At 34.1% G+C, this 27,289-nt stretch overlaps 1 protein-coding gene across 6 annotated transcripts; it reads right to left on the bottom strand.

The window, feature by feature from the left end:
• Window positions 1–1,830: 1,830 nt before the first annotated feature.
• LOC112511120 (putative 1-phosphatidylinositol-3-phosphate 5-kinase FAB1D) lies at window positions 1,831–22,177 on the bottom strand. 6 transcript variants are annotated; one of them, XM_025116569.1, is made up of 13 exons: window positions 22,082–22,177; window positions 21,093–21,227; window positions 20,891–20,924; window positions 20,152–20,763; window positions 16,263–16,404; window positions 15,848–16,189; window positions 13,593–14,444; window positions 12,714–13,045; window positions 11,999–12,125; window positions 11,743–11,898; window positions 2,759–4,090; window positions 2,423–2,677; window positions 1,831–2,340 (listed from the first exon to the last, which is right to left on the bottom strand). In XM_025116569.1, the coding sequence occupies exons 2-13, from the start codon at window positions 21,160–21,162 to the stop codon at window positions 2,020–2,022; spliced, it is 4,575 nt and encodes a 1,524-aa protein (XP_024972337.1). In that variant the 5' UTR covers window positions 21,163–21,227; window positions 22,082–22,177; the 3' UTR covers window positions 1,831–2,019. The 6 variants fall into 6 exon arrangements, with proteins under 6 accessions (XP_024972337.1, XP_024972335.1, XP_024972339.1 ...); XM_025116567.1 differs by having other exon boundaries at window positions 22,032–22,160; XM_025116571.1 differs by having other exon boundaries at window positions 12,714–13,042; window positions 22,032–22,160.
• Between the last annotated feature and the right edge of the window lie 5,112 nt (window positions 22,178–27,289).

Genomic DNA, 27,289 nt, shown 5'->3' with positions numbered 1-27,289 from the left:
AAAGTTTATAGGTGAAACCAGAAAGTGAATGTGATAATTAAGAAAGTTTAAACAAGTTTATAGGTTAAATCAGAAATTTCATAGATGAAACAATTAAGTAGATGGGATAATTAATGATTGTGATATTTAAGGAATGTAATAATCAACTGAATAAAATATTTAAGGAATAAGGTATCAATAACGAAAAAGACGAAAATGTCTGGTTAACAAAGTTTGTACTATTTATTTGGTTAACAAAAGAATTAGAATATATATATATATATATATATATATATATATATATATAGGGGTTGGTTCAAATATTAACCCAATATTTTGTGCAAACTATGCTAACTCATCTTAATCGTTCATTTTCTCATCTAACGGTTATTATTAAATGAGATTAAATAAACAATAATTTAATTAATATATTAATTAATATGTGTATGAACAATTGTTCAAAGGATAAATTGGTCAAAAATTTGTATTAATTAATATGTGTATGAATAATCGTTCATCTTCGTGCCTATATCAAGGTATGAATATTCATGTGAACCCTATGGTGTGAACCCTAGATATATGAACATTAGCTACACCGTGTGAACCCTAGATATATGAACATTAGCTACATCGTGTGAACCTAATGAACACTATAATCGATATATGTTGGTCATATGATCATGTTCTTCAACCTTGATGCATGCTCGTAGTGATACACATGCACGATGATGAGACATGCACATTAACAAAAACATGGGTTGTGCAGATAAAACCGATACCTGTACTTTATATCTGTTCATGCATGATGTTCGTTGTAGGTGGTTTCATATGTGAATTAGTTGTCAATAAGATGAACATATTTGAATCTTCATGTCATTATTAGATGAAGATCAATTTGAGATATTGTAGGATTTGTAACTCCCAATTAAAATATTTGGAAGTTACATAAGAATGACTAATGACCTAAATACCCTTATCATTAATATGTAAGTTACATTTTAACCAAACCCAAAGATGCAACATTATTGGTTGATGTGGGTTAGCAAAGTTTGCACAAAATATTGGGTTAGTATTTGAACCACCCTCTATATATATATATATATATATATATATATATATATGGGTTGGGTTTACGTGAGACCAAGGGTTTTGCGTGAGACCCGTAAGACCAATTTATGTTCATTGATCAAATTTATAAATTAATGATCTAATGGTTGCAAAGTTGCAAGGTGGCAATTTCGTAATTAGTGAGAAGTCTCGTTGCGTTTATAAATGTTCAGATCTGACGATTGTAAATCTAATCCAAGAGTTGAGAATTGATCTTACGGGTCTCACGAAAAACTATTGGTCTCACGTGATCCCAAGTCTATATATATATAGAGAGAGAGAGAGAGAGAGAGTGTGTGTGTGTACATCCAAGCCCCGCAAGTTGTGGCATTCAACCATAAATCAGCGGGTTGATCCGTAATGTGCTCACGGGATTATCTTCACATGCAGAGTTTTAAAAAGTCTAATTTTGGCATTAAATGCATCCATTTCCTTTCTTCTCTCACTTTCGCATTTGCCAATCCATCATCCTCACAGCCTCAGGTACGCATCTTCTTTCTCTCTTTCGGAGATCTCCATCTTCTTACAAAACTGCTATTAGATATTATTATACAACAAATGATGATCAATCCTTAAATAAACAAGTCTTTGGTCCCTTGGCCTTCTTTTACATCTAAGACTAAGATGCATTCTGATCAACATCTGATCCAAATACGATTAAACGAATAGCTTATAGATGAAGACCGACCGCATATATATTTGTTTCATTCATTACAAATCAACACAAACACAGAAACCAGCTGCTTCACAGTAACAAAATAGTGATGCTATCTATATATGCATTATTCACCTATGAAGCTACAACATGGTGCTTAGCACTAAATCCCCAAACATTTGCTCAAAAATTGCAATATAGGTGGGGGATCATCTCATATCATGCAATAATATTGTTTGTATGTACAACATATATATATATATATATGTATATATATATCAACCATGAGAAGAAGAAGAGGAGTTTGAATGTGAACAAGCACTGCCACAAAGGCTGCAAGGGTTAGATGACCTCTGAGAGCACCAATCATCCGGCACACTCAAAAAGTGTGTGTCAATGAACTTCCTGAACCTCTTCTTGTACTCTTTTGGAGAGATTACAGTCGGCAAATGGTTCTTAGGAACCACAAACAACTTCACCCAATTCTCCAATTGCTTGTCCCATGTATACTGTCTCACATAATCTATTATCCCACATACAAGCTCCCTTTCTTCAGCATCCACTCCAACCAACAACGAATAATCCATCACATTGATCGACTGCATTATGAAAACATTAACACATTATCATCGACTTCTTATCTCACGGAACTTGTAAGAAAAACAAAAAAAAAATACTCACATTCAGGAACGCAGTGTCATTCCACACTGCCCTTTGTAAGTTTCGCTTTGCTTTCCTGTTGACATATAGAGGAGAAACATTCATGTCGTTTACAAAATTTTGGTCCAAAAGAACATCTCCTTCCCCATCAACAGCAGAATTGAAACGTGCATGTAGAGCTCCTTTCAGATCATACTGTCTTATTACATTTCGACGATAAGTAATATTCTCCATCACCATTAGATCATGTTTCGCCCCACTCTTCCTTTTTTTTACCTGCAACCATTTTATATTGATGAGGAGAAGGAAAACCATAAAAATGCCAAGGTTGTAGGGCATCACATGGGAAAAACCAACCTGATAAATCCCTAGAATTTTTGCAAGGCAGGTCTGATTCCCCAGTTTAAAACACTCATTCATGTACCCAAAATAATCCGAAGCAAATTCCAAGAACGAATAAGACTCGGTCTTCTTAATTTCCTTTATAATGAACCGGTCATCAAGAGTTTTAGCAAAGAAAGATTTACTCTTTCCACCTTTGGCATCCCAGTGTTTACAGCGGCTTAGGGAAGCAACAAAATCTAGTTCAGATAAACCACACTGACTTCGAAGTTGGAGAAAGTCATTGGCAAATAGGCAAGCTACCGAATATTTAGCCTTGCTAGCTAACCTACCCATAGACACTACTGGGTGAAGATACCTTGAAGAAGCAACAGAATCCAACAATTCCAGCCCATCAAAGCTAAAAAAATGTGATTCTTCCGATGGAAGGCCAAGTGAAGTATCAGCATCAACAGAGCCGAACGAAGACCAATTTGAGGAAGGCAAAGAGGATATCTTCTGTGAACTGCCATATGAGTTTTTCTCCTCATCAAGATCTTCAGGGGAAATATTTTGATCCTTGAGAAAAGCCAAAGCACAAGCAATTATACTAGACAACTCATCATCATAATCCGATACCATATAATTGCCTGCATCCAGTGGAAAATGAAGCCTTGATCCCTCTTCAGTAATCATCTTATATATTCTGGATCCTGCAGTATAGCTATTGATAGGTTCAAACTCTGGCAAGTAACCTCTCTGGAGATCATTCATATAAGCACTTTGGATTTGCTGAAAAGGGGTCCACATCCATCCCTTAGGATCTTCTAATTTTGCCGACAATGAAAAAGAAAATCTACCCTTTACATCAGAAACAGTGTTTCTCGCAGCATCCTCGGAAACAGAAGCTTTTCCACTTTTTCCCACTCGAGAAGAAAAAGCACGAGTATAGTTTAGACCATTTTCTTCACCAACCTCAGAATGATTTGAGGAGCCAGATTCAATAAAGACATCCTGGTTTGACAATGCCTCACCTTCAATAGAGATTTCTTTCAATAGTGAACCACTTTCTTCTGGTGTCTCCAGATTGCTTTTCAGCTCTGCAATATCATCAGAATCTTCTTCACCACATTGAGCAACTACTACTTCACCTTCTGGTCCATGTCCAGAACTGTCATCCTCCTCGATGCTTTTAGGGTTAACCGCTCTAAGATCAGATGACAAAAGTGAATGCAGACGCTGATCCCAGATACATGATTCAAGCAGAAGTTCCCACTGTACATGATTTAAGCATAGAGGCTTGTACACCCAATTATTCTTAGAAGCATCATCCGTGTTCCCATAATTAGCAGTGTTTTTCATGTCAACCTATAGTTTCGATTAAGTAGGAGAAATGGAAATTATCAGCTTAATGTATAGAAATAAACTACGACCAGTATCAGAATAAAGCCTTCCACATGTGAAACTATTCTATTATCATCTATTTGATGTTAAAAAAATCTACATGAAACCATTTCAGTTTTTAGAAGTTGAAAAATAATTGAGCAGCTTGTGAAAATTGAGTAATATCATATATAAGTATATATGTGATCTGCGTGTGTGTAGGGGCAGGTTCAAATGAAAACATAAATATTTTGAGAACCTAGAAGGCTAGAACCTATTCATGCTATATTCATGATGAGAAATACATGATATTCATGATGAAAATGCATAATATCATGAATAATGAAAATGCATGATATTCATGATGAATAACATTCATGATTGTACAGGGTTATTTATCATTAATAATACATGAAATAGTTGGTTCACAGATTCTCAAAATAATTATTGTTCTAATTTACACTTTTCTTAATATAGATGTGTGTATGTGTCTAAATATAGATATGTGTGTGTATATATATATGTATGCAGATGTTTATACGTATGTATGTATATGTATATGTATATGTATATATATAAGTATGTGTGTATGTATGCATGTGTTTATGGTTAATGCAGAAGCTTTTCAACTTGTAATTAGTTGGAATTGTTTTTCTATTATATCGAAGACTCATCACTTGAAGATAAAAATGTGATAACCCAAGCTCGAACTTTAGATAAAACCAATATTTAGATTTTTAGGATAAGACTCTTCATGTTAATAAGGTTATCAGCTGCAAATTATGTGGAATGGATCAAGATGGCTGCAATACAAATAATGGAAGAGCTAAAGCAAATATTATTGATAGGATCATCCATAAGAGATCATAAGAGTCTTAGCAAAAGAAATCTCTTATTTTGCTAAGGGGATTTGTATTCAGAAAGCATCACTATTACAACATATTGTTGCAACGACGCACATAACACAGGAAAGGTTGTGTACTTGACTTCGGGAGGAAGTCATCCTCCATGAACATATGGGAGGTCTTGACAGAATATGAGGGAAGAAACCTATATAACCAAAGCTATTGAGATTAAAAACAAAAGACAACTTCCTAGAGATATTCCAGGATAAGTGGCTTGGTTACCATCTGGGCCTTACTCAACAATGTAAGCATCGTTCACCGAACTGCGTATATATACAGTGTGTCTATCTAGTACTTGTTTTTGTTTGATTGGTTAGTCGTCACACGTGCAGTATGTTATCATCTGGGACTTACCCAACAGATGTTTGCAATAAGTTTGTTACAAGTCCTGTCACAATCTATTATTGCAACAATTGAACATGATATATAAGAATACATGTGTCTGTATGTATTGTGAGAATGTGAGGAGAGTACATGTGTATTTCTGTGTCAGGATCGATCGGTTACATGATGCTATACTTATACAAAGTAATCTAACTACAAACCATTAAACTAGAGAACTTTACATTTCAATCTTCCTGCTTCAACATACTTACATATCACACCCCACACTCCTACACCATCCAAGGAGGGGAGGATACATCATTCGTTCCCACATTGTAGTATAAGCCTTCAAATGTAGGTCGTTGAAGTGTATGGATAAGATGTTTGTAATTTGCTTATCTTATGGAGTATATCTATATTATCTTATAAAGCATTTAGTTAAAACTCTTATTTTTAAGAGTACAACATCCATAAAGCATCAAGTACAAATCACTAATGCATTGAGAGTTATGGTGAATACAATTCCATACACCAATGACAAGAAACGCAGATAATAGTAGATGTACACCTCATGCAAGAGGCAACCGAAAGGCAACGACGATATGGCGGTCGCTAGCTCTATCGAATTGAGAGATTGAAGAGGTCCATCTCTGTCTTTTGTTGGAAGAGAAGAGCCGATTACCGGTCTGATACCATGTGAGATTGAGAGGCGAATTTTAATGTGTATTTTAACGTCAAGATCTGGCATAGATACTACACTTATACAAAGTAATGCCAACTTTAAAATCCATGAAACAAGAAACCTCTTTAGATATTAATCCTGATATGTCTATCTATTTAGATATTACAGCCTATACTTCTACATTTATATACATATATGTGTAAGCATGTATGTATATGCACATATATAATGTGTGGGTGTATCTCTATATATGGGAGTAGATGTTAGATCTGCGTACATCTCACCTCTCCCAGACCTCGCTTTTGAGCAAGATATACCGGATTTGTTAAGATGGTTTTGGTTTGGTTATATGCATATGTATATATGTATGTAAATGTGCATATATCATAACCCCTTCCCAAACTGTACAAGCGTCTTCCAAAGCATACGACTCTCTGGATGTAGATGGTGATATCTATACAAATGGATTTATATATATATACACACATATATATGTGGTATAATGAAGTATCACATGAGTGGATATATAGGATATATATTTATATATGCACCCACACATATTCATGCGTACATATATTCATTTCCTATATGTGTATGAACATGTTATATACATATATTTCATAATATTATGTATATGTGAACACAAACATGCACAACATAGACCGACACATAGACAATCACATCCACATCACACCACCCTCAAAACATGCATACACACACATATATATGTGTGTGTGTGCATGTATATATGATATATTTGTTAGTATATATACATATTATGTAATGTATATTTAATACAATATAAATTACAAGTTGTTAATTCATGAAAAATACATTTTTCAGACTCATCCATATTCGAATACGTAAAGGTACTCAGACATTTTTTCCTCGACATAATGCCTTGGTCAAGTTCCCATATTTTTCAATTTTGAACATTTTTCATAAAATTCAAATTTGGTTATTGATTTTTAACATTCATAAAAGTCAATTCAAATTTGAATGTTAGAAAATTTTAATCAAGTTCAAATCCAAATATTAGCATGACTAACTTTAGTTTACAAGCCTGAAGGTTAAAAAATAGCATGTTTGGAAAATATAATTTTTACCATTGAATTTTACAAGCCATAATCTGTATTTTTCTTAAACTTTCCATCATGAAAATGATGACACTTGGCATTTCCAACATGGACATTCAAGCATATCATTTCAGTTCTAAGTCTCACTTTGAAGTTTTTTACTCCCCCTGGAGTAGGCCTCTCTCTCTATCCCTTATGTGTTGCCTTTTGTGTCACATATCCAAACACGACTCAAACTTTGACGATGAGAACCACTTTTCCAACAAAAACTCAGCCATCGCTAGCTAAATATCTAACTCTTCTCTCATGTCTCCCCGCTTCCCCACTCTCCGAGCTCCCTTCTCTCTCCGTTCGACGACCTAAATCCACCTCGAGCCCCCTGTTCTGCCTTCCTCTTGCCTTCCTCTTTTATGACATAAAGCCACCATCCTCTCCCCATAGACCTAAACTCCTGCAATGCAACCCACCTCTCCCGTTTGACCTACATCATGACTATCCACCTATGACCTACCCACCTCCATCCACACGCCTCCGTTGCGTCTACACCACCACCACCTACCCCCTGCCTTTTCCCCTATAGCAACCACAGATGCACAACCAAACACAACCACCTCCAGTTCACCGCCACCAACCACCAATCCCTAGCCCCTTCCCCTGCCACCTGTCTATTTATTTATTTTGTAATTAAATTATTTTTTTATTCATTCGCTTGCCTCTAGTTTTCATTGTAGCATATTGTTTTAGTTTGCCTTTATTGTCCTCATTTTGGCAAACTGTTGTGAAATTGCTTTAACTTTGCTTTTTGTTTGTTGTGTTGTGGATTATTTCAAATAGATTGTAGGGGCGAGAAAGGTGTTTTTAAGGTCATGTCTTGTTCAGGGTTCAAGGGGGGAGTGGGGCAAGAAGAAAGGAGGGTCGCTAACCTAAGGTTCGTATGGGTAGCTTTAATGACGGCACTATGAGTGACAAGTTTTAAGAATTAGTGGATGTGCTAAAGAAACAGGATGTGACCGTGACATGTGTTCAAGAGACTAAGTGGAAAAGGGAGAGGACTCGGGAGAGAATGGGTACAAGTGGTATTCAATATTCAAGACTAGTTAGCGCAAGAAATGGCGTAGGAATAATGTTAGTTGGGGGTCTCAAGGATAACGATGTGAAGGTGAACCGGTGTAGTGATAGGATCATGGCGCCTCGATTAGTGATAGAGTGGAAATAGTTAAGGCCGTTTGCACTTATACACCTCAAGCATGGTTGGAGGAGATGGAAATAAGCCTTTCTTTATTGTCTAGATGAGTTGGTAGAGACTTGTTGGGAGATCAACACTTATTTATAGGGGCGACTGACCAAAATGGGGAGGCGACAGATGGGTACCTAGGCGCATAGATAAAGGTGGTCATAGCGGCCTAGATGTCTATAACGCACATGACCTACTTGTCTGATTAGTGCTTTAGACAGCATAAGGGTACTTCATTACATTTAGGAGTAATAGTACCCAAACTGATTATCTCCTTATTCATAGTTGGGACCCAGAGCATGCAAAAATTGCAAGATGTTTCTAGGATAGACGTGCGCGTTGCAACATAAATTGTTGGTAATGAACTTGCACATGAGGCAAGGTGCAATAGATAGCACAAAGCCTAAAACAAGGATCCTTTAATTAGAAGGGCAAGGTAGAGGTTTTCAAAGAAAGGGTAGTCTAGGAGTTAGAAAATTAGTCGGGGCATGACGCCAAAGCAAATATGGAGTAGAGTAGCCCCCACCGTTGGAAATTTCATCATGGAAGACTAGGGACCATAAGTACTCTTGGTGGCGGAACGAAGAACTCCAAGCAAAGGTTAAGGTGAAACAAACTCGTTTTAAGAAGCTCATGGCGTGTGACTAAAGTAGGCTAAAGGAAGTGTATAAAGAAGCAAAGCAAGAGGCAAAAAAAGAGTGGTTATGGATAAAGGCTAATGAGGACATGCACAAGAGGTTACTCGGTTAGATACTAAGGAGAGAGAGGGATTAAAATAATGCAAGCTTGCAAACCCAAGGAGCAGAGGCGTCGAGACTTAGGAAATGTAAGGTGTATTAAGGATGAAAACATACAGGTCTTAGTAAAGGGTGAGGACATTAAGAGAAGATGGGGTAAGTACTTCAATAAGCTATTTAACGAGCCTAGAAAAAGAGAGGGAGAAAAGGTAGGATGATGTCAGAGGTCGAGGAATCTTTATCTTTGTGACCAAATTAGAATAAAGGATGAGAAGGGGGGCTAGAAGGAAGATGGCGAAGGGTAAAACCTTAGGCCTGCATCGGATCCTTATTTAGGCGTGGTTGTGTCTGGGGCAGGAGGGTCGCAGTGGTTGACAAAGCTATTTAACGTCAGATTCAGGACTACCAAGATGCCTAAAAAGTCAAGGCTCAGTGTGGTGTTGTCACTATAAGAACAAAGGTGGTGTTCAAAAAATATTGTGATCTAGAGTTACTTGACTACACCATGAAATTATGAAAGCAAGTGATTGAGGGCAGGGCAAAATGCAAGATAAAAGTAATGAATAACCAATTTGGCTTCATGCCACGACGGCCAACAATTGAGACAATCACCTTCTTAGACGACTCACAGAGAAGTATAGAGAGCGTAGTAGGTTATTTATACATGGTGTTCATCGATCCAAAGAAGGCATATGATAGCATTCCATGAGAAGTGATTTGGAGCAGCCTGGAGAAAAAGGGGACGCAATGGAGATATTCCAAGGCGATTTAGAATATGTACAAAAGAATAAAAACTTGTGTTAGAACCCCAGTGGGTGAGACCGAGTATTTCCCAGTGGAGATAGAATTACACCACGGACCGACACCGAGTCCAATTATGTTTGCTGTAATCATGAATGAGATTTCCCATTGGGATCCAAGGGAGAATTCCTTGGTGTATGTTATTCGTGGATGACATTATGTTGGTTTTGCAGTCGAAGGTGGAAGTGAACTGGAGGCTGGAGCAATAGAGAAAGTCATTTGAAACATAGGGTTGCATATTAGTCGTTCGAAAACATAATATGTATGATGCAAATTCAACATGGAGTGTACCGAGGAAGGGCTCGAAGTCAACATTGAAGAGCAAGTGGTATATCTAGATTCCATGATTCAGAGGGAGGGTAACGTCGAGGATGACATAACACTTTGCATAAGGGTAGGGTGGCTAAAGTAGAGAGTTGCCATGAGGAGTTGTGACAAGAAGGTTCTGCTAAAACTGAAAGGCAAATTTTCTAGGGTAGCTATCAGGCCATCTATGTTGTATGGGTTGGAGTTTTGGCCAATAACAAAGGCCCATGAGAGGAAATTGGTAGTTGCAAAAATGAGGATGCTTAGATGGACATGTGGTAGAACCATGTTTGACAAGATACCGAACTGATAAGTTGTGGGAGAAAAGATTGTGGTATGTTCACCATGTGCATAGGGATAGATAGTGACTCCAGTAAGGAAGATAAAAAAATGTGATGGTCGAGCGGGAGAGGAGGGGTCAGCCGAGGACACAAGATGAGCAATTGAGGTCAGATATGACACTGTTAGGCATTTCTAAGGACATGACCTCTATTAGGAGCTTTTCGAGATGCAAGACTAGGGTAGCAGGCTAGGATCGGGGATATGTAGCTAGAGTAGTCGGGAGGTTGGGAGTTGTTAAGGTAGCCGGAGAGGTAGAGGGAGAGTGATAAGATTAGTAAGTTAGACTTCTTTTGTATGTTACTGCTTACTCTTAACCTGCTTTGCAAAACTTTATCTTATTTGACCATCTCTCTTTGTCACACTTTCACAAGTCAAGGGTCTTCATGGAACCAGCTACTCTACTATTTTAGGTAGAAGTTAGGTCGATAGACATCTAACCCTCCCATACCCCACCTTCGATTGTTTGGTTTATTCCATACGGGTCAAAGTTCCATGGTCTTTTCACCATTTCCTCTTATGAAAATATGACAAGAAAAAAAAAAGATAAGAACGCATTTGACATGTCAATTGATTCGATTCTGAATTCTTAGAGCAACCTCTCCTACACCACTAGATTCAGATAATAGCACGGCAAATTGAACAAATGCCAGGCAACTTCTTATCAATAACAAAAAGTAGCACTCAAACAAAGTAATGATTTTAAGGTACGTTTAAAGTTGCAGTCGATCACCTAACATCAAACCTACCTCTTCATTGGTTATTTACTTCTCTTTTGATTGTTCCTTTCATGTGGTTTCACTTTTCAGCGTAAAAGCTTAAAACACCACATAATAAAGCAAAAGGCATTCTTGGGCCAAAGGGTGGAGTCTCAATATCATAAAACAGGTCAACAACAGCTTATTAAACCACAAGTGTAAGCACACTAAAGAATCATTAGTATACAATTTGTTTTGTATTTTTCTTAAAAGGAAACCAAGAACAATATACAATAGTTACATTGAAATCAGCCATTCCTATATATAGGGGAGCATATCTAAAGCAGAACTCATGGAAAATGTAATGTGAAAGAGTTCTATGATGTGTTATGCGATAGAAGCAAAAGAGGAAATATATAATGAGTAAATCATATAAGATAGGTAATGGAACCTCGTCATCTCAGGCAGAGTTGTCCTTTGTCCCAATATATAAATGAGTGAAATTCCAGAAACAAGCAATGAAAAAGTAACCCACCTCAAACTGATCACGTTCTCGGTTCAGCATCTCCTGAATATCAGAGAATTTCTTCAATGATCCTTGAAGGTTCAACATTGATCCCACAAACTCAAATTCCATCTTTCTCAAAGATCTTTCAACCTCAGCAAACATCGAAAGCCCTTCCTCGTACACCTTAATACCATGAATTAGTTAAATCCTTCAGCAAATAAAGTAATATAGCTAAAAAACTACAAGCGGTAAGCAATGCAACACTATGGATAAAAGGACCTACATCTTCAACTTCTTTTTTCAGAAATTTTCCTCCAATTGAATTGCTGAACTCCACCTTCCAATGTGGCAGAGACACAGAGTAAGTAGCTACTAGAGAGTATCTAAACATTGCAACCATGGAGCCTAATCTGCAAATCGCAGAAGACGAATTATTATCTAGGATAACTTCCACTTATGCAAGTTGATAATTTAAACTGCACCATCTTATAAAAACAGCACAACTTTAATAATAGCCCCTTAGGAACGTAATCTCTTCTCTCTACCTATAGTGTATGACATATTGATGCACGTCAATTGAGGCAGCATGTTAAGCTTAAGATACTATGTTAAGCTTAAGATACTAGCACCTACATTATTCAGTCATATGCAGACACATTATTTGTATAGGTGTTCCTACCTCCCCCTCCAAATACCCCATGCTAAATTATTCTCTTATCGCAACCTTTACCACAAAGGCATGCAAACCAAAAATGAGCACACAAGTAATAAGGTGCCTCTGAATGAAGGTGCATGAAGGATGAGTTTTGGTATTTCTTAAAATAATTGAGCTATTGACTGAGAAGTTCAATAAATATAATATGTTCCTCCCCCCTACACACATGCAAAAAGAATGCAGCAAATTTCCTGGTAGAATTCCTCGCACACAAAACTTTAGTGGAAAAGGAGACGAGTTCATAAAGTTTTAAACAGTTCATATCTTCTTTAGGTGAGCATACCCAAAGAAGTGAAAATAATCCCTATGAAAGAAATGTCCACAGCTAGATGGTATATCACATGAGTGGTTTGAAAAACCCAGCTCCAAAAACTTCCCAAAAGACAAACTCCGTGCAGCAGTAGAAACTAAAACTCTTTTGGTAGACTTTAAGCTTCCATTGCAGGGTTTACATTTCCCACAACTACTCCACATCCAAAGCTTCCCTTCATTTTCACCAGGCAAGTGCTTATCCATAGGAAGACGTCTGACTTGAATTGTGAGTTGCATATCATGATGTGCATAGTAGTAAGAATGAGCTTCGGGTGGTTCATCACAAGTTCTACATAAGATCTTCTGCATAGTTTCAGATAAATAACTGAGATTGCTAAATAAAAAATAATGCTTAAAATAGTTCAAGTTCAACAATAGAACACTAAAAGATAACTGAAGTTTCGTTTAATACATATCAATGAGATCCTTCTACGACAAAGAACTGAATCTTCTTTCATTTCATGTAAGATGTCTAGGAACTAAATGATAAAAAGTACCATTAATGCTTAATGCAATACCTATGAAGTCACTAATAATAGATGCTATCTCCCAAATTTTTATGCACTATCTGAAAAACTCTGTTATTGAATAATAAATAAGACATGAACAGAATTCAAGGGGCCTGCATGAGTAAACTATTCAGCCGAAATATCCTATAAGGGGGATATCAGATTTTACTCGATCATACTGCTTTGACATGCATTTATGTTAACAAAGTGACTAAAGTAACAAACGTACTTTGGGTGATAATATCTAACAAATGAACGGGAAAATATCAAAACATTTTATCCATGAAAACATGAAGCTCAAGAACCAAAACAAGAAGAAATAAATGAGGCTTTCAGGAAACCTGATCGAGTAAGTTATCCCGCAAAAACTTTCCAAGGGGGACGTCAAAATTTCGGTAGAACTTGATACACGAAAAACGATTATGCTCACAGATGATCCCTCTTGTGGCATTTCGTTTGGACATCAAAACCAAAATACTTTCAGATTCCAACACTGTGCTGATATCATCCTTGTTCTGCATCTGCTCATCAGAACCTTTTGTCTCCGAAGAATCCTTGCTAGATGTTAATGAAAAATGCAATTGATCATTGTCAAGGATCTTATCTTCATCAGAACTAACTTTCGCACCCACATCAGCGGTGTCAACAGCCTCAAGAGAGCTCAATACTTGAACAGAAGTTCCGGTCTGATCAGGGGAGTTCACACCATTAGAGCCCAAGTATGTGGACATACTCTGATTAGGATTGAATAGAGGAAACCCAACTACTTTCTTTAACGAAGCTGAGAGAGATGATAACCCGGAAAGGAAAACTGGGTTGTATGGCTCGTATGACAATAAAGTATCCCCTTCTAGTTCTGCACTTTCAGATCCTTTCTCCTGAAATTCAGTGGAGATAGGGACATCCATTGCATTGACTGAATCAGTTCCAGCATTAGACTCCTTGGCAACAGGTATATTTGAATCATTAAATCCTAAATCAAGAGGTTGATTGCTGATTGATGGTATAATCTCTTCAATAGGGGTATTGGTAGAAAACATAGCTACGCCAATGGGAGAAATGGTGGAAAACATTGCCCTCTGATTTAGAAGAAACGAACTCTCAAGGATCAAATGAAATGCCATAACAACCGCAAATTGAACAACACTTTTAATTTTTTTAAGTTCATCACTGTGAGATCCCTTCAGCAATATCTGCACGGCATCACAATGGTAAATCAGTATGTCAATCCCGAATTTTGATAGAACTAACCTTAACCAAAATAGATTACGAGCATCTGTCCAAGGACAGTAGGTAACAAAAATTCATCAAGAAAAATTACAACAAAAAACAATATAAAGTAAGGTAGACAAAATTAAACCATAAACTAAAGAGCATTTCTTTTATGTAGTAAGGTCAAAACTAAAGACTACAGATACAATAATAAGTTAATCTGTGCATGTATAATAAACTTGCAAAGCTTTGTATAGAGGTTTGGTGATTCTAGGCTTTCTAGCCACATGCTTTGTTAGTACTTTATAAAACCATGGTAGCTGGCACTGGGCAACCACTGCTGGGTAGTGGAAGTAGTGCACCTTAGTGGGCAATGTTAGGCCCAAGATAAAATCTTATGGTTTCATATCTTTACACTTGACCGCTATACATGTATTCCAGCTCGAACCACAATCACAGACATGTTTCTGGAAAGGGAATTAAACGTTTAGCTCAATTTATTAAACCCTCCGCCCTTCCTTTCAACAGACACACACGGTTTCACCTTCACAGTAAGGACATTGTCCGAAAAGCAGGTAATTCCAATTCATGAATCATTTAAATGAAATCCAAGAAAGTCCAGCAGCAAAAGAAGTTCATGCTGGAAAAAGCAGGGAATTCCAGTTTATCAGTCAGTTGTTGAAATTCCAAAACGTCCATCAGCAAAACCTGAAAAGAAGGTGTTGTACACTCTGCACATGCAAAATCTTCTATAATCTATGTAGAAAACTAGTTCATTAGTTAAAAGGAAGCAATGGCTTCCCAAAGAACAGGGAGTCAAGTTTCTTGGTGAAAGGAAAGGAATCAATTTAGTGCTTTGATTCTTTCGGTAAATACTTTCTCATTTTATCTTCTATTGTATTTAAAATGTTATATATACATCCATCACTAAAGCAGCAACACCACTGCCTCTACCCCACTCGCTGTCTGCTCACCCGTCAAGGCGTACGAGTCATCAAAGCCATAAGAGGCAACACCACAAAAATGGATTTTGGCTGCCTCGCCTCAAGGCGCATGCCTCAGTCAGTATTTAAAACAATGCACCCCACAGCATTCAGAAGCTCAGCAAACCGATAATACACAGAAAGGACACAAACCAAGCCACCGCAGAGACAACATAATACCACAATAATCAGTAAGTAGCTCCATAATTACTCCACTCACAGCACAACACACAAAAGCATTATCAGAAGCTACTAAATGTCAAAATCACAGCAGTACCATCAAGGATATACTTGACAAAGGATTATCATGGACATACCCTTGGTGAACTAATAAATTTCACAATCACAGTTTCAGATGTTTTGACCTCCAAAATACAATATAAACAAATAATGAAACTCACCGTACAACCCATACGTTTAGGACATCCCTCGAGAAACATTAAAGTCTTCCGTGGCCTCTTTCCACTTTCACAAACAGCAGCATGTTCTTCTATAATTTTTTCAAAATAGAATGAATCACATTGCCTTAGCTTTTCATCACTTAATTTATCAGAGGACAAGATTGGTGAACCGGTACAACGAGCAACTCTCTCTAAGCGGTGCATTTTCATTTCCAAGACTAGTGTCATCCCTTTTGCAAGAATAAACTCCTGAATATCACGAGAAACAGTTTTTTCCACTAAAACAACATTTGGGTTGCATTTCTCTATCATCCCAATAACAGTGTCAAGTCTGTTCTTCTCCTGGTCATGCAAAGTATTTAGAGCAGATGATACAGCCAATAAACAATAGAGCAAAACAGTTTCTTTGGATTACCTGCTTCATTGACTCAAATGATGAAAATCCATCAGAACCGCTTAGTGCACCCTTGATCAACAATAGTTTTGGTCTTTTGAACCTTGTTGGCATGTGCTTATGAGCAGCATGCTTTTTGAAGACCAAGCCCTTGAACACTTCACTGTAACAACAAAATTATTAGCATGATGAAATGAAGGAAAAATTGTTTCATATAAATTATTATTTGGAAGCATGTGAGATTGGTATGGTATGTAAAACTTCGGTACGAATACACCAAGCTTTTTTGTAGAAGAATTCTCTAGGTAGCATATAAGATAAACTGGTTTCTAGATTGATAAATGTAAGAAGATATAAATCTACTGTAATAACCAAATGAAGACTAGCAATAGCACAAGTTGCAGTATGCATGAGCTTCCTTGTGGTGGAAAAGAAAACTAAAATTTCAAAGCAATTCTATATTTCTTTCTAACCTATGCTCTATTTCTTCTACTTGTTCTTAATCTCCACTGCATTATTTGCAGCACCAAGTACAAAGTTTTGTATTTCAACATCGATACTATTACTGCTGTAGCAAGATACTATAACTGCTATAGCAAGATACTATAACTGCTGTAGCAACGTGCTGTTTGATAAACTGGAAATTATGTAACGTACAGGTAGAAGTTCAACATTCATATCCATCATAAACCCTGATAAAGATATTATTACATCTAAAACATTTCCTCAAGTTGAAGCATAGACGTTAATTATGCCAACTTGCAACATATAAAATCAATCAGCATCTCCCATAGAACATTCGCCTAGGTGACAAGAAGCTGGTACTTGCCCAGACTGTGAACAGGCTGAATGGAAGAGTGCTCTTTATCAGTCCCTACAATACAAGCAAGCGCCAAGAGTCACCTTTGTATGCTTGGTACACACGTTAAATATCAAGTTATTCGTGATGCAAATATCTGTTATTCTCGGTGCAAAAGCATCAATCTCTCCGGAAGAACTCCCAACCCACATAGGTGGTGGCTTCACATATGAAACGTGTGCGAGAGCTTAATACTATGGCACTGCACTAGAGTGAGAAATTACTACTCTTTTCTACTCTTCCATGCAGCAAACTTACTAGTTACTACTTACCAGTAGTGGACCCACCAACAGTAGGCAGGAGCATAGAAAGAACCTGAAAAATCTCCATCACATCAGGTCCTTCATCTCCTTGATTCGTATAACATATACCTCTCCCTTAAACACACTTGAGCTATCTTAACATAAAAAGAACATATGAATGAACATTGTGAAAGCAGACACAAATAGACTAACTACAAGGAGAATGTTTGGACAAGTAACTATCAGGTAACTGAGTTTCCTCTCCTAGAGCATCAAGAGGCTTCCTATTTTCAGAGAATAACTTAGCATTCTACATCAAGTGACTAAACAAGTTTATACCTAGCAATGCACACATATATAAAAGATTCGAAAAATTAAAATATTTTTCTCCAACATTAAGAGCCATCCATGGGGGCATAGGCACAAAAAATTATCACTGCGTTTATTGATATACAAGTAATAAGATTGATAATGAAGTAGAACAGTAGGTCAATAAGTACTGAAAAAAGAACACCATATATAGAGTAACTAACGAGCCAAATGGCTAAAATACTTAACGTTCAAAAGCACACATAAATCTTAAGCATATATAGGAAGTTCAAATGAAAATGACAAAAAGGTTGAGAAGGTAAGAATAGATCTCATCTGGAAGATGAGAAAATCCAACATATGTGATTAAAAGGTGGTTACAACCACCATTTTTTTAAATAAAAAATATCCCCTGCCCCCTATTTTTAATCTAAAATTAACAAAATATAAAGAAAATCGGAGCCAAACTAATTATACCAAAAAAACAAGCATTTTATTCTCTTTAATTTGACATCCATATTATTATACTTTTCATCTGGTTTTTACTCTCTCATATTCTCATCCTTTTTGACATTCTCATTTGAATCTACACCTATATACATACACACACATATATGTATGTGTGTATGTATGTAAGAAGAATTAGAATCCTTGATTACTTTTAATCTCATGTCCACCCATGACTTCTGCTTTAGAAGGGAATTGATTCGGTGCATCTCGGTGCACCTCATTAGTGTTGAGATTCAATTAGGATTGATCCAAAGGTGAAGGGCTCTTCTTACGCTTCTCACCACAACTTCCCTTCTCACCATAAACCAACCCTATATATTTATGTGTATATATATATATATGTATGTATGTGTGTGTGTATATATATATATATGGAACAGGAAATATCAAACATACCCAGCTAGCAACTACAATTTGAATCATATGAAGAGTTGTCACGATATTTATAACCTCATCTCTAAAATGCACCTAAGTTCACTCCAATAGTAAGAGATAGTGGAAATTATGAAGCACACACTCGCAAAGAAAATGGCAATCAACCTCAAAATGTTTAGTTTGTCATTGAGAAATATAGTGCCCAAGGATATGCAAAGTAACATCATTGTAGCAATAACTCCCCATCAAACCAAATATCATCCACCTAACTATTGTATCAACCATCATGCTGAAGTTGAGAGTGTATTAATTTGACTATCTTTTGGCTACTAAACATTTCACTCAATTTCAAGGAAATCAATTTTTTTTGGGAAATCATAATAGTTTTGCTAAATTTTCAATGAAATTGATGTTGTAAGCATTCAACACTTGGCACTTGTAATTTGTCTCAGTATCTTTTAACCACTTATCTTACATTGGGTTAAGCCAGATAACCATCTAAGCCTTAGCTTCAATATATTCCAATACTAAAGCACAAGCTTGAAGTGTCCCTTTAGCAATAAAGTTTCAACCTAGCGCAACCTTGAAGTGTCACCCTAGCAATAAAGTTTCAAACATTCCCGTGAAGAGAAAAATCAACAAGATGCCATGTGTTACTCTAACCAAAAGTAGATATTTATATTGTACATCCTTATTCTAGCTCAGATGAACCATAGCTGCACATGCATGTTTGGTAGCACAAGTAACCTTCCAAAACACAAATGAAGGCAAAATGACAAGGGAATGAATGAGTATAAACAACATGGTGAAATATAGGGAATCCTAGGTGTTTTATTGATTTACTAAAGCGGTCCATCATCATTCTCCCCCAGGCTGATCAATTTGATTAGTACGCCTCCGCTCTATAGAAAGGTCTCCATTCCTACAGCAATCTATTTCCTACTTCAGTGGACAGGCTAGCTTTCTGGTGGTAGAGAATAATGTAACACAAGTCTATGACCTACTCTTGGACATCGGACATTGGTAACTAGGATTGCAAGTTGCAACATTAATACCCCTTTTTGTGCCCTACAATAGCTTACATATACGAGTTGGTAGCTCTCAGATAAAGTTAATGAGCCAAAATGATAATCATGAACATAACAAGACACAACGGGATATTTCACCATTAATACCATGAGGAACAAGTAAAAACTAAGTAGCGTAAGGACCATATAACAGTAAAACCTATACAACACCTTGCAATGAATCAAACATTGTATGAACCAACCTAGATGGAAACTAAATTTATAATGATTCAGAGAAATGCTTCAGCTAGGGTCGATTGTGTTCGTATAATGCCTTAGATGTTTCCAACAAAAACATATTGTCACAAGTGGCGGCAAGATCTTGGTCCAAAGCCATAATGTAACAAATAAATGAAGGAATTGTAGTTGGCAATAGGTGAAGGCTACAAGAAAATAACCTTATGCAAGTTAATTCAACCATAATTAAATTCATATAATCTAAGGAACTACAAGAAAAACATAACAAAATTTTATCAACACAGAATATATAAGGAGTAGATATATGGTGAAAGTTAAGGGAATGAATTAATACATTGATAAGACACAACCTTTGGCTTCGAGAACCGGTAGCAATACATTTGACCTTCACATATCCATCAGGATCCATGGCTTTCCCTTCAAAAGCATCTGGCTTCATAAATGAAGCAGCTTCCCATGACAAAGATGTAACTGTATCCACCCAAGTATCACCATCATTTCTCGAGCAAGATATACCCATTGAGTTAAGAAGATGTTCCACAAGAACCTTAAACTTTCCACTCATAACCTCATCCATTGCTCTTCTTTTTTCCTCTCTAAACCTAATGCTCCCACTCCCTTCTTGACGAAAGCTACTTAGATTACTTGGCTTTCCCCATTTCATACCGTCGCCAAACTCCTCTTCGTCGTCGTCGTCATCGTCCTCATAATTAACCACACTACCCTCAACATCATCCTCCTGGTCATCTGCTTCAGGGGGAAGCCAGATTTGGAAATCATCGATAGAAGGATAGTATGTCTCTGTTTCATATTTTACAGTTTTTACAGGTTCCGGTTCTTCTTCAGCAAATCTGTTTTTGATATTATTGATTTCCATAAGGTTATTCTCCACCACATCTAATCCAATACTTCCATTTCTGTGACTTCTAAAAGTTTCAATAGTTGCTTCTTTTTCAAGGGACCTAAGGAAGGCAATAGCGAAAGTGGTTAAAGAATCATATACAAGGCCACACCAATATCCAATAATTTTATTCTTGATTGAAAAGAAACATGGGCTAAGAAGAAGTTGGGGGTCGGTTCTCGAATTACCTCGAGTTCAGGGGAGCATCGTCATGATGATCATCTGAGATATAATAATTATATCATTTTCCAATCTAATATTATAGAATGAAAAAATAAGATCAAGCAGAACATCTTCAAGAACTATCATTTTCTTCATTTAAGAAGTGTGTATTCAAAAAATCAAAACATGTCAGGAAATATAAAACCTTACTGTAGCGAAAAATAGTACCTTCACTCTTTGCCATAGACACAGCCAGACTAATTGATGCTGGTGGAGAAATAGAATTATAATGCGTCATATTCTCTAACACTTCCCGTACTCCAGAAAGTTGGCATCAGAAGTGGCTCTTCACAAATTAAGATACTGCAACATAGACATTACTATTACAAATGATAGATGTTCTAGCTTACCACAAATTTAGATATCAAAAGCTTAAGCTTCCTTTTACAAATCGAAAAGAACTCCAATTAATCCGTTTCTCAACTTTTTCAGGCTACAAGATTCATGCATTTCAGTTTAGTAATCAAGCAGATACTAAATATAGTTTAGACCCATATCTTCCTAAAAAGTGATGAAAAATTATCAAGTTTCTTGGATAATAACTATGCAGTCCTCTTAGAATAGAGAGTCCAAAAAACCCCTTACATATACTGCTAATTACAAAAAGATGAAGGCTTAAACTCGAATTTATCTAGCTGTAACTAGAAGCTCCATAAGTTGAAAAACAAATAGTATATATTGTCAAAAAAATCCCGCAAATTTGAATAGCAATAATCAATATCTTACTATACACAAATCGTTGGGAGCAGTTTTATATTCAAACTGACAACATCTAATTATGATCAAACATTTAGTAGCATCAACATAGAGCTATAAAAGAGTTGTCAAAAAACGAAAGAAACATGTAGAGGGTTAATAAAATCTCTCCATAGGAAAGAAAAATTACCAAGAACCGACACTTACCCAAATCTGATGAACCAAAATAATCAATACCATAGAGAATTAAAGCTGATTAACCGAGACAAAGTGGTAGATCAGTTGATCTGTTGACTTGTTGGTAAATCGATCAAAAAAATTCGTCCCAAACGTCGAAATTGAAAAGAAAACTTGTGGGAAATTATCCCAATGAAGTTGAAACAAAATCTAACAAATTTGATTTTTACTTACCACACAACGAAATTGAAACAAAATCAAACTGGAAATGATGAGAAAGCAACCTCTCCTGTTTGTGAATCCCAAGCAGAGCAGATGAAATCAAACAAAATACCCCTTGATCGATGGATTACTTCTTAGCTCAAAATTTGTTGAGAGATGAGAAAAGGAGAAGGAAGAAAGGCGGACAAGGAGAAGAAAGGTATTGAGTGGACCCCACCAGTAACAACAGTTGTATAATCCATAACGAAGAAATATATTATTAAGAAAATCAATAATATATGTTGCTGTTCATCTTCTACTCCACACGTGTGCCACTAATAATTTTTTTAATCAAAGTATTTATACATTTATACTAATTAGGTAAAAAAATAATTCAAATGTATGAATTATTAGTTACTATAAAGGTATTCGTACAGTGCAGTAAGATAAATCTCGATTTTAATATTTAGTTTTTATTCTTTGTCTCTATCGATATAATATGATTTTATATGGTTTTGAGAAAACGGTAATGTTTTTATTTTTGAATTAAAATATAAATTTGAAGATAGCATAAAATTTTGTAAAAAAATTAAATCGATAATATTATCAAATTAACTATTTAATAATTCTCTTTTTTTTATATAACTTCTTTATTTCAATTTGTTATTATAATTTAATTTAGATTTAATAACAAAGTAATTTATAGTTGGTTTAATAATATAATTTTTTATAACGATAATAATTAAACATTCTGTTAGAACTCAATAATTATCTTAATTATATTTTTTATTTTTCATATTTAAAAAGGATGTTTATTCTATATATGCTTATGTTTATCAACAGTTAGTTACACGAATTTAAAAATAGAGTTTTAATAAGTTGTAATTACGTAAAATTACTTGTAGTCATAAATTTGAAGTAATATGCATCAATAAACATTACTGCATGCATAAAAAATTATTTTTAAGAATTTTTGTCAAATGTTTTATAAATATACTAGAAGGGTACTCGTGCAATGCATCGAGACACATTTCCATTTCATTGTTTCGTTTTATTTTCTTATTCATGTCGATATAATACGATTTTATATGGTTTTGGAAAAACGATAATGTTCCTATTTTTGAATAAAATATAAATTTGAAAATATCATATAAAATTTGCAAAAGTTATATCAATATTAATATCAACTTAACTATTTAAAAGTTATTGTTTGTGTATTTTTTTTTAATTCAAAATTTTTATTATAATTTAATTTAACGTAATGAAGTAACTTAATTTAAGTTTAATAATATATTTTTTTATAAAGATAATAATTAAGTATTCTGTTAGAACTCAGTAATTATTCTAATTATATTTTAAAATGAGATATTTATCTTCTATTTGATTATGTTTATTCGCAGTTATTTATACAAATTCAAACATAGAGTTTTAATAAGTTATATTTATACACAATTTACTTGTGATCTTGAATTTTAAGTAATATGCATTAATAATCAGTACTTTATGCATAAAAAATGATTTTTAAGAGTTTTTATCAAATATTTGATAATATAGTATAGATTATAGATAAATTATTGTGTATTGACATTTTTCTATAATTTATTTTTGAATGAAGAAGGAAAAGTCAAAAAATTTAAAAATAATCATTTTGAAATTTTCAATATTAATTATAATATAAAAATGTCTTCCATTAATTATTTTTTACAAGTTGGGGGTTGTTTTCAAAATATTTAAAAATAGTCGTTGCCTTAAAAGCTGATTGTTATTAAATAAATCAATTGATGAATTGATTATGTTTAATTAAAAGAATTATATGGTAAGTTATATCATAATGTAAAATAATCTAAAAATATATAATAATATTTTATGTAGAATACAAATATCATAATTGGTAGAAAAAATAAAAAATAAAAAACCAATAAATATGTGATGTAGCTAGCTTATTATTTACCAAAGTGAGCTTTTCCACCAAAAATAAGTAACTTTATGGACATCAAACATGGATTAAGAGTGGTAGCTTCTTGAATCTATATATATATATATATATATATATATATATTAGGTTTGATTTCGTGTATCATACAGGGTAATTTGAATTATCATCGAAAGTATGATATTACTTCAGACTTGTACTCTTGAAATAATTATAAAGTATAACTCTGAAAAATGACTCTTTAGATTTGAATTTGGAAATAAAACTATATTAATAATTAGTTAAAATGAAATTAACCCTACAATAAAATTAATTTAAAAATGAAACTATATCGTAAATTGAATTTAAACTTAGAAGTAAATTTAGAATGATTATTTAGACTTGTATTTTTTAAATAACTCTGAACTATAACTCTAAAAAAATGACTTCAGACTTATACTTTTGAAATAATTCTGAAGAAAAATTCTTCAGACTTCAGAGCTCTGTATAAGCAAACCAGAATCTCTGCATGCACTATGCAGAGGCTCTGCATGCACTAGGCAAAGGCTTTGCATGGTGCTCTACATGGTGCTCCGTCTGGAAAATAAGACTTTAGAGTTCGGATGAGCTAACTCTGAAAAATAATTTTTCAGACTTGTACTCTGAAAATAACTTTGAAGTAAAACTCTTCAGACTTCTGAGCTCTGTATAAGCAAGCCAAAAGCTCTGCATGCACTATGCAAAGGCTTTGCATGGTGCTCCGTTTGGAAAATAAGATTTCAGAGTTCGGGTGAGCTAACTTTGAAGAATGACTTTTCAGACTTGTACTCTGAAAATAACTTTGAAGTAAAACTTTTAAAAATGACTTTTCAGACTTGTACTCTTGAAATAAGTCTGAAGTATAAAATCAATCCCATTAAATCAGAGTTCAGACTTCAAAGTCTAGGGAAAAAAAGACTTCGAAGTTCAGACTTCAAAGTTCAGGTGAGCTAAGTCTGGAAAAAAAAAAGACTTTAGAATTCAGGTGAGCTAACTTTGAAAAATGACTCTTTAGACTTGTATTCTTCAGAATTGTAGAAGACTTCAGAGTAGACTTCTAAGTCTGAAAAAGAAGACTTCAGAGTTCAGACTCCAGAGTTCGGGTGAGCTATGTCTGAAAAAACAAACTTCAAAGTTCGGGTGAGCTGAAGAATGACTTCAGACTTGTTCTCTTGAAATAACTCTGAAATAAAACTTTTCAGTAAATTAAATATAGAATAAAAATAAATTTAGAAATGAAACTATATCAGTGAATTGAATTTAAACTTAGAAGTAAACAACATTTTTTTTGGGGATCGGTTACCGCACGAATTAATTAACCCAAAAATAAAATCAATTGCATCCTAAATTAGTGGGATTGATTGAATAAGAGGACACATGTCAATCAAATGAGTATAATTGAACCACTAATGTAGATTATGTCTAAATACATGTTTAGGCGGGAAAACAAGAAAACCGACTCACCAGAAGATGAAACGTGTCATCCAAGTAACTTATTTATTATAAGTATGTATATATATATATATATATATATATATATATTAAAAGGTTGTTTAATGAGAAGATTATTATCTTTTCTTTTTCATTATTTTTCATTATTTTTAATATATAATTAACACATTAATTGCTAACTCTTTCATTTTCTTACATTTTAACTTTATTTTCATTATTCTATAAAGAAAATTGAATCCACAAATATACAAAACTACATATAATTTTATTTAAATTAATACATACATATTTTTAATTACATGACAATTAAAAAAATAAATCATCAAAATCAATCGATATATATATATATATATTCAATATGTGGTTCAATTAGAAGTTTTCAAATATATTTATTTTTTTTCTTTATAAATGAAATTAGAATTCACAAACAAATATTTTTATTTACATCAATGAATATATATTTTATTTACATCAATGCATATATATTTTATTTACATCAGTGCATATATTCTTTTATTTATATGATGATGAAAGATGCATTACTGTTATATCAATATGTATATATATATACGTGTATATATATATATATATATAAATATATATAAAAGGAGCAACCAAAGGTAAATGTTGTGGCATAATAAGGTTTGAGAATTTCTCGAATCTTGGATTGTGATGCTAAGTTGATTATCTCACATTGATAGAGGAAAGAAAGTTTCACAAATACTATGAACATATAAGGAGGAGATGATGTATCGAAACTAAAAAGTTTGGGTTGATTAAATATAACTTTGAGCCACCATCTTTTTTATGAAGTTGGTTATTTCATGTTAATAGAGAAATTTTTTTTAACAAATGTTAGTATTATAAAAGGAAGTGATAATTAATTGAAATAGAAAATTTTGGTTGGTTAAATTAAAATTTAGTCACTTTTTTCCAAAAAAAAAAAAAAAAATCTTCGATTAAACTAATAGAGCTGAATAATTTTAGTCTAATTTTTTTCACAAAAAAGATGTGTTTATTTGTTAAATATAACCAATGTAAATGATGTGTACAATGAGGTTTGAAAATTTCTCAAATCTTGGATTGTGGTGGTAAGTTGATAATCCCACAATAATAGAGACAAAATAGATTCACAAATAATATGAATATACAATAAGGAGATGTTGAATTGAAATTTGAAAATCTTTAAGTTAAATTTGACATAATTAGCCATCATTTTTTTTTCAAAAAGTTGCTCAGATATTTGATTGTAATGTTGAGTTGATTATCTCACATTGATAAAGAGAATAAAGTTTATCAAAATATTACAAGTATATAAGGAGGAGATGATGAATCATAAAATTTGATAAAAAAAATATATTTTAGTGTTGGTTGGAGATGGTGTAAGTGGACAAAAAAAAATTCACATGTGATTTTTTCATAAAGCGAACACAAAATTATGTAAAATAATATCTTAAACAATAGTTTTTGATGAAAAGCTTAATGCAAAAAATTATTTTCTATATCAATTCTTATAAATCTGTAACTTTTTTGTGGTTCTCATTTGATATCATCCCCCCTCAAACACACACACACACACACATATATATATATATATGTATATGTATATGTATATGTATATATATGTATATGTATAAACTTTTTAATATATAAATCTAGAAAAATTTATTACAATCATTCATATACATATATATAAATCAATTTATTTTACCTTTTAAATTTACATTATATCAATCTCTTCCTTTCTCTCTCCAAAATTTAAAATTTAGTGACGATAAATAATATTAATTGATCAATATTTATTAATTTACATTGACTTCGAACTTATAAGATGCAACATCTCTCTCCGTGTTATATATATATATATATATATATATATATATAATAA

Source organism: Cynara cardunculus, assembly GCF_001531365.2.
Source record: "Cynara cardunculus var. scolymus isolate 2C chromosome LG 4, CcrdV1, whole genome shotgun sequence".
Classification (NCBI taxonomy): Eukaryota; Viridiplantae; Streptophyta; class Magnoliopsida; order Asterales; family Asteraceae; genus Cynara; species Cynara cardunculus.
Note: the sequence above shows the minus strand (reverse complement) of the source record. Positions and strands in the feature narration are given on the sequence as shown.

What these genes read in the sequence shown, in the direction of transcription:
- LOC112511120 (XM_025116569.1), bottom strand. Translation starts at nt 21,162, where the DNA reads ATGACGCATTATAATTCTATTTCTCCACCAGCATCAATTAGTCTGGCT. An exon ending in GATGCTCCCCTGAACTCGAG is followed by an intron (nt 20,764 to 20,890) that starts GTAATTCGAGAA and finishes TGCCTTCCTTAG; the next exon opens with GTCCCTTGAAAAAGAAGCAA. An exon ending in TGAAAAAAGAAGTTGAAGAT is followed by an intron (nt 11,899 to 11,998) that starts GTAGGTCCTTTT and finishes CATGGTATTAAG; the next exon opens with GTGTACGAGGAAGGGCTTTC.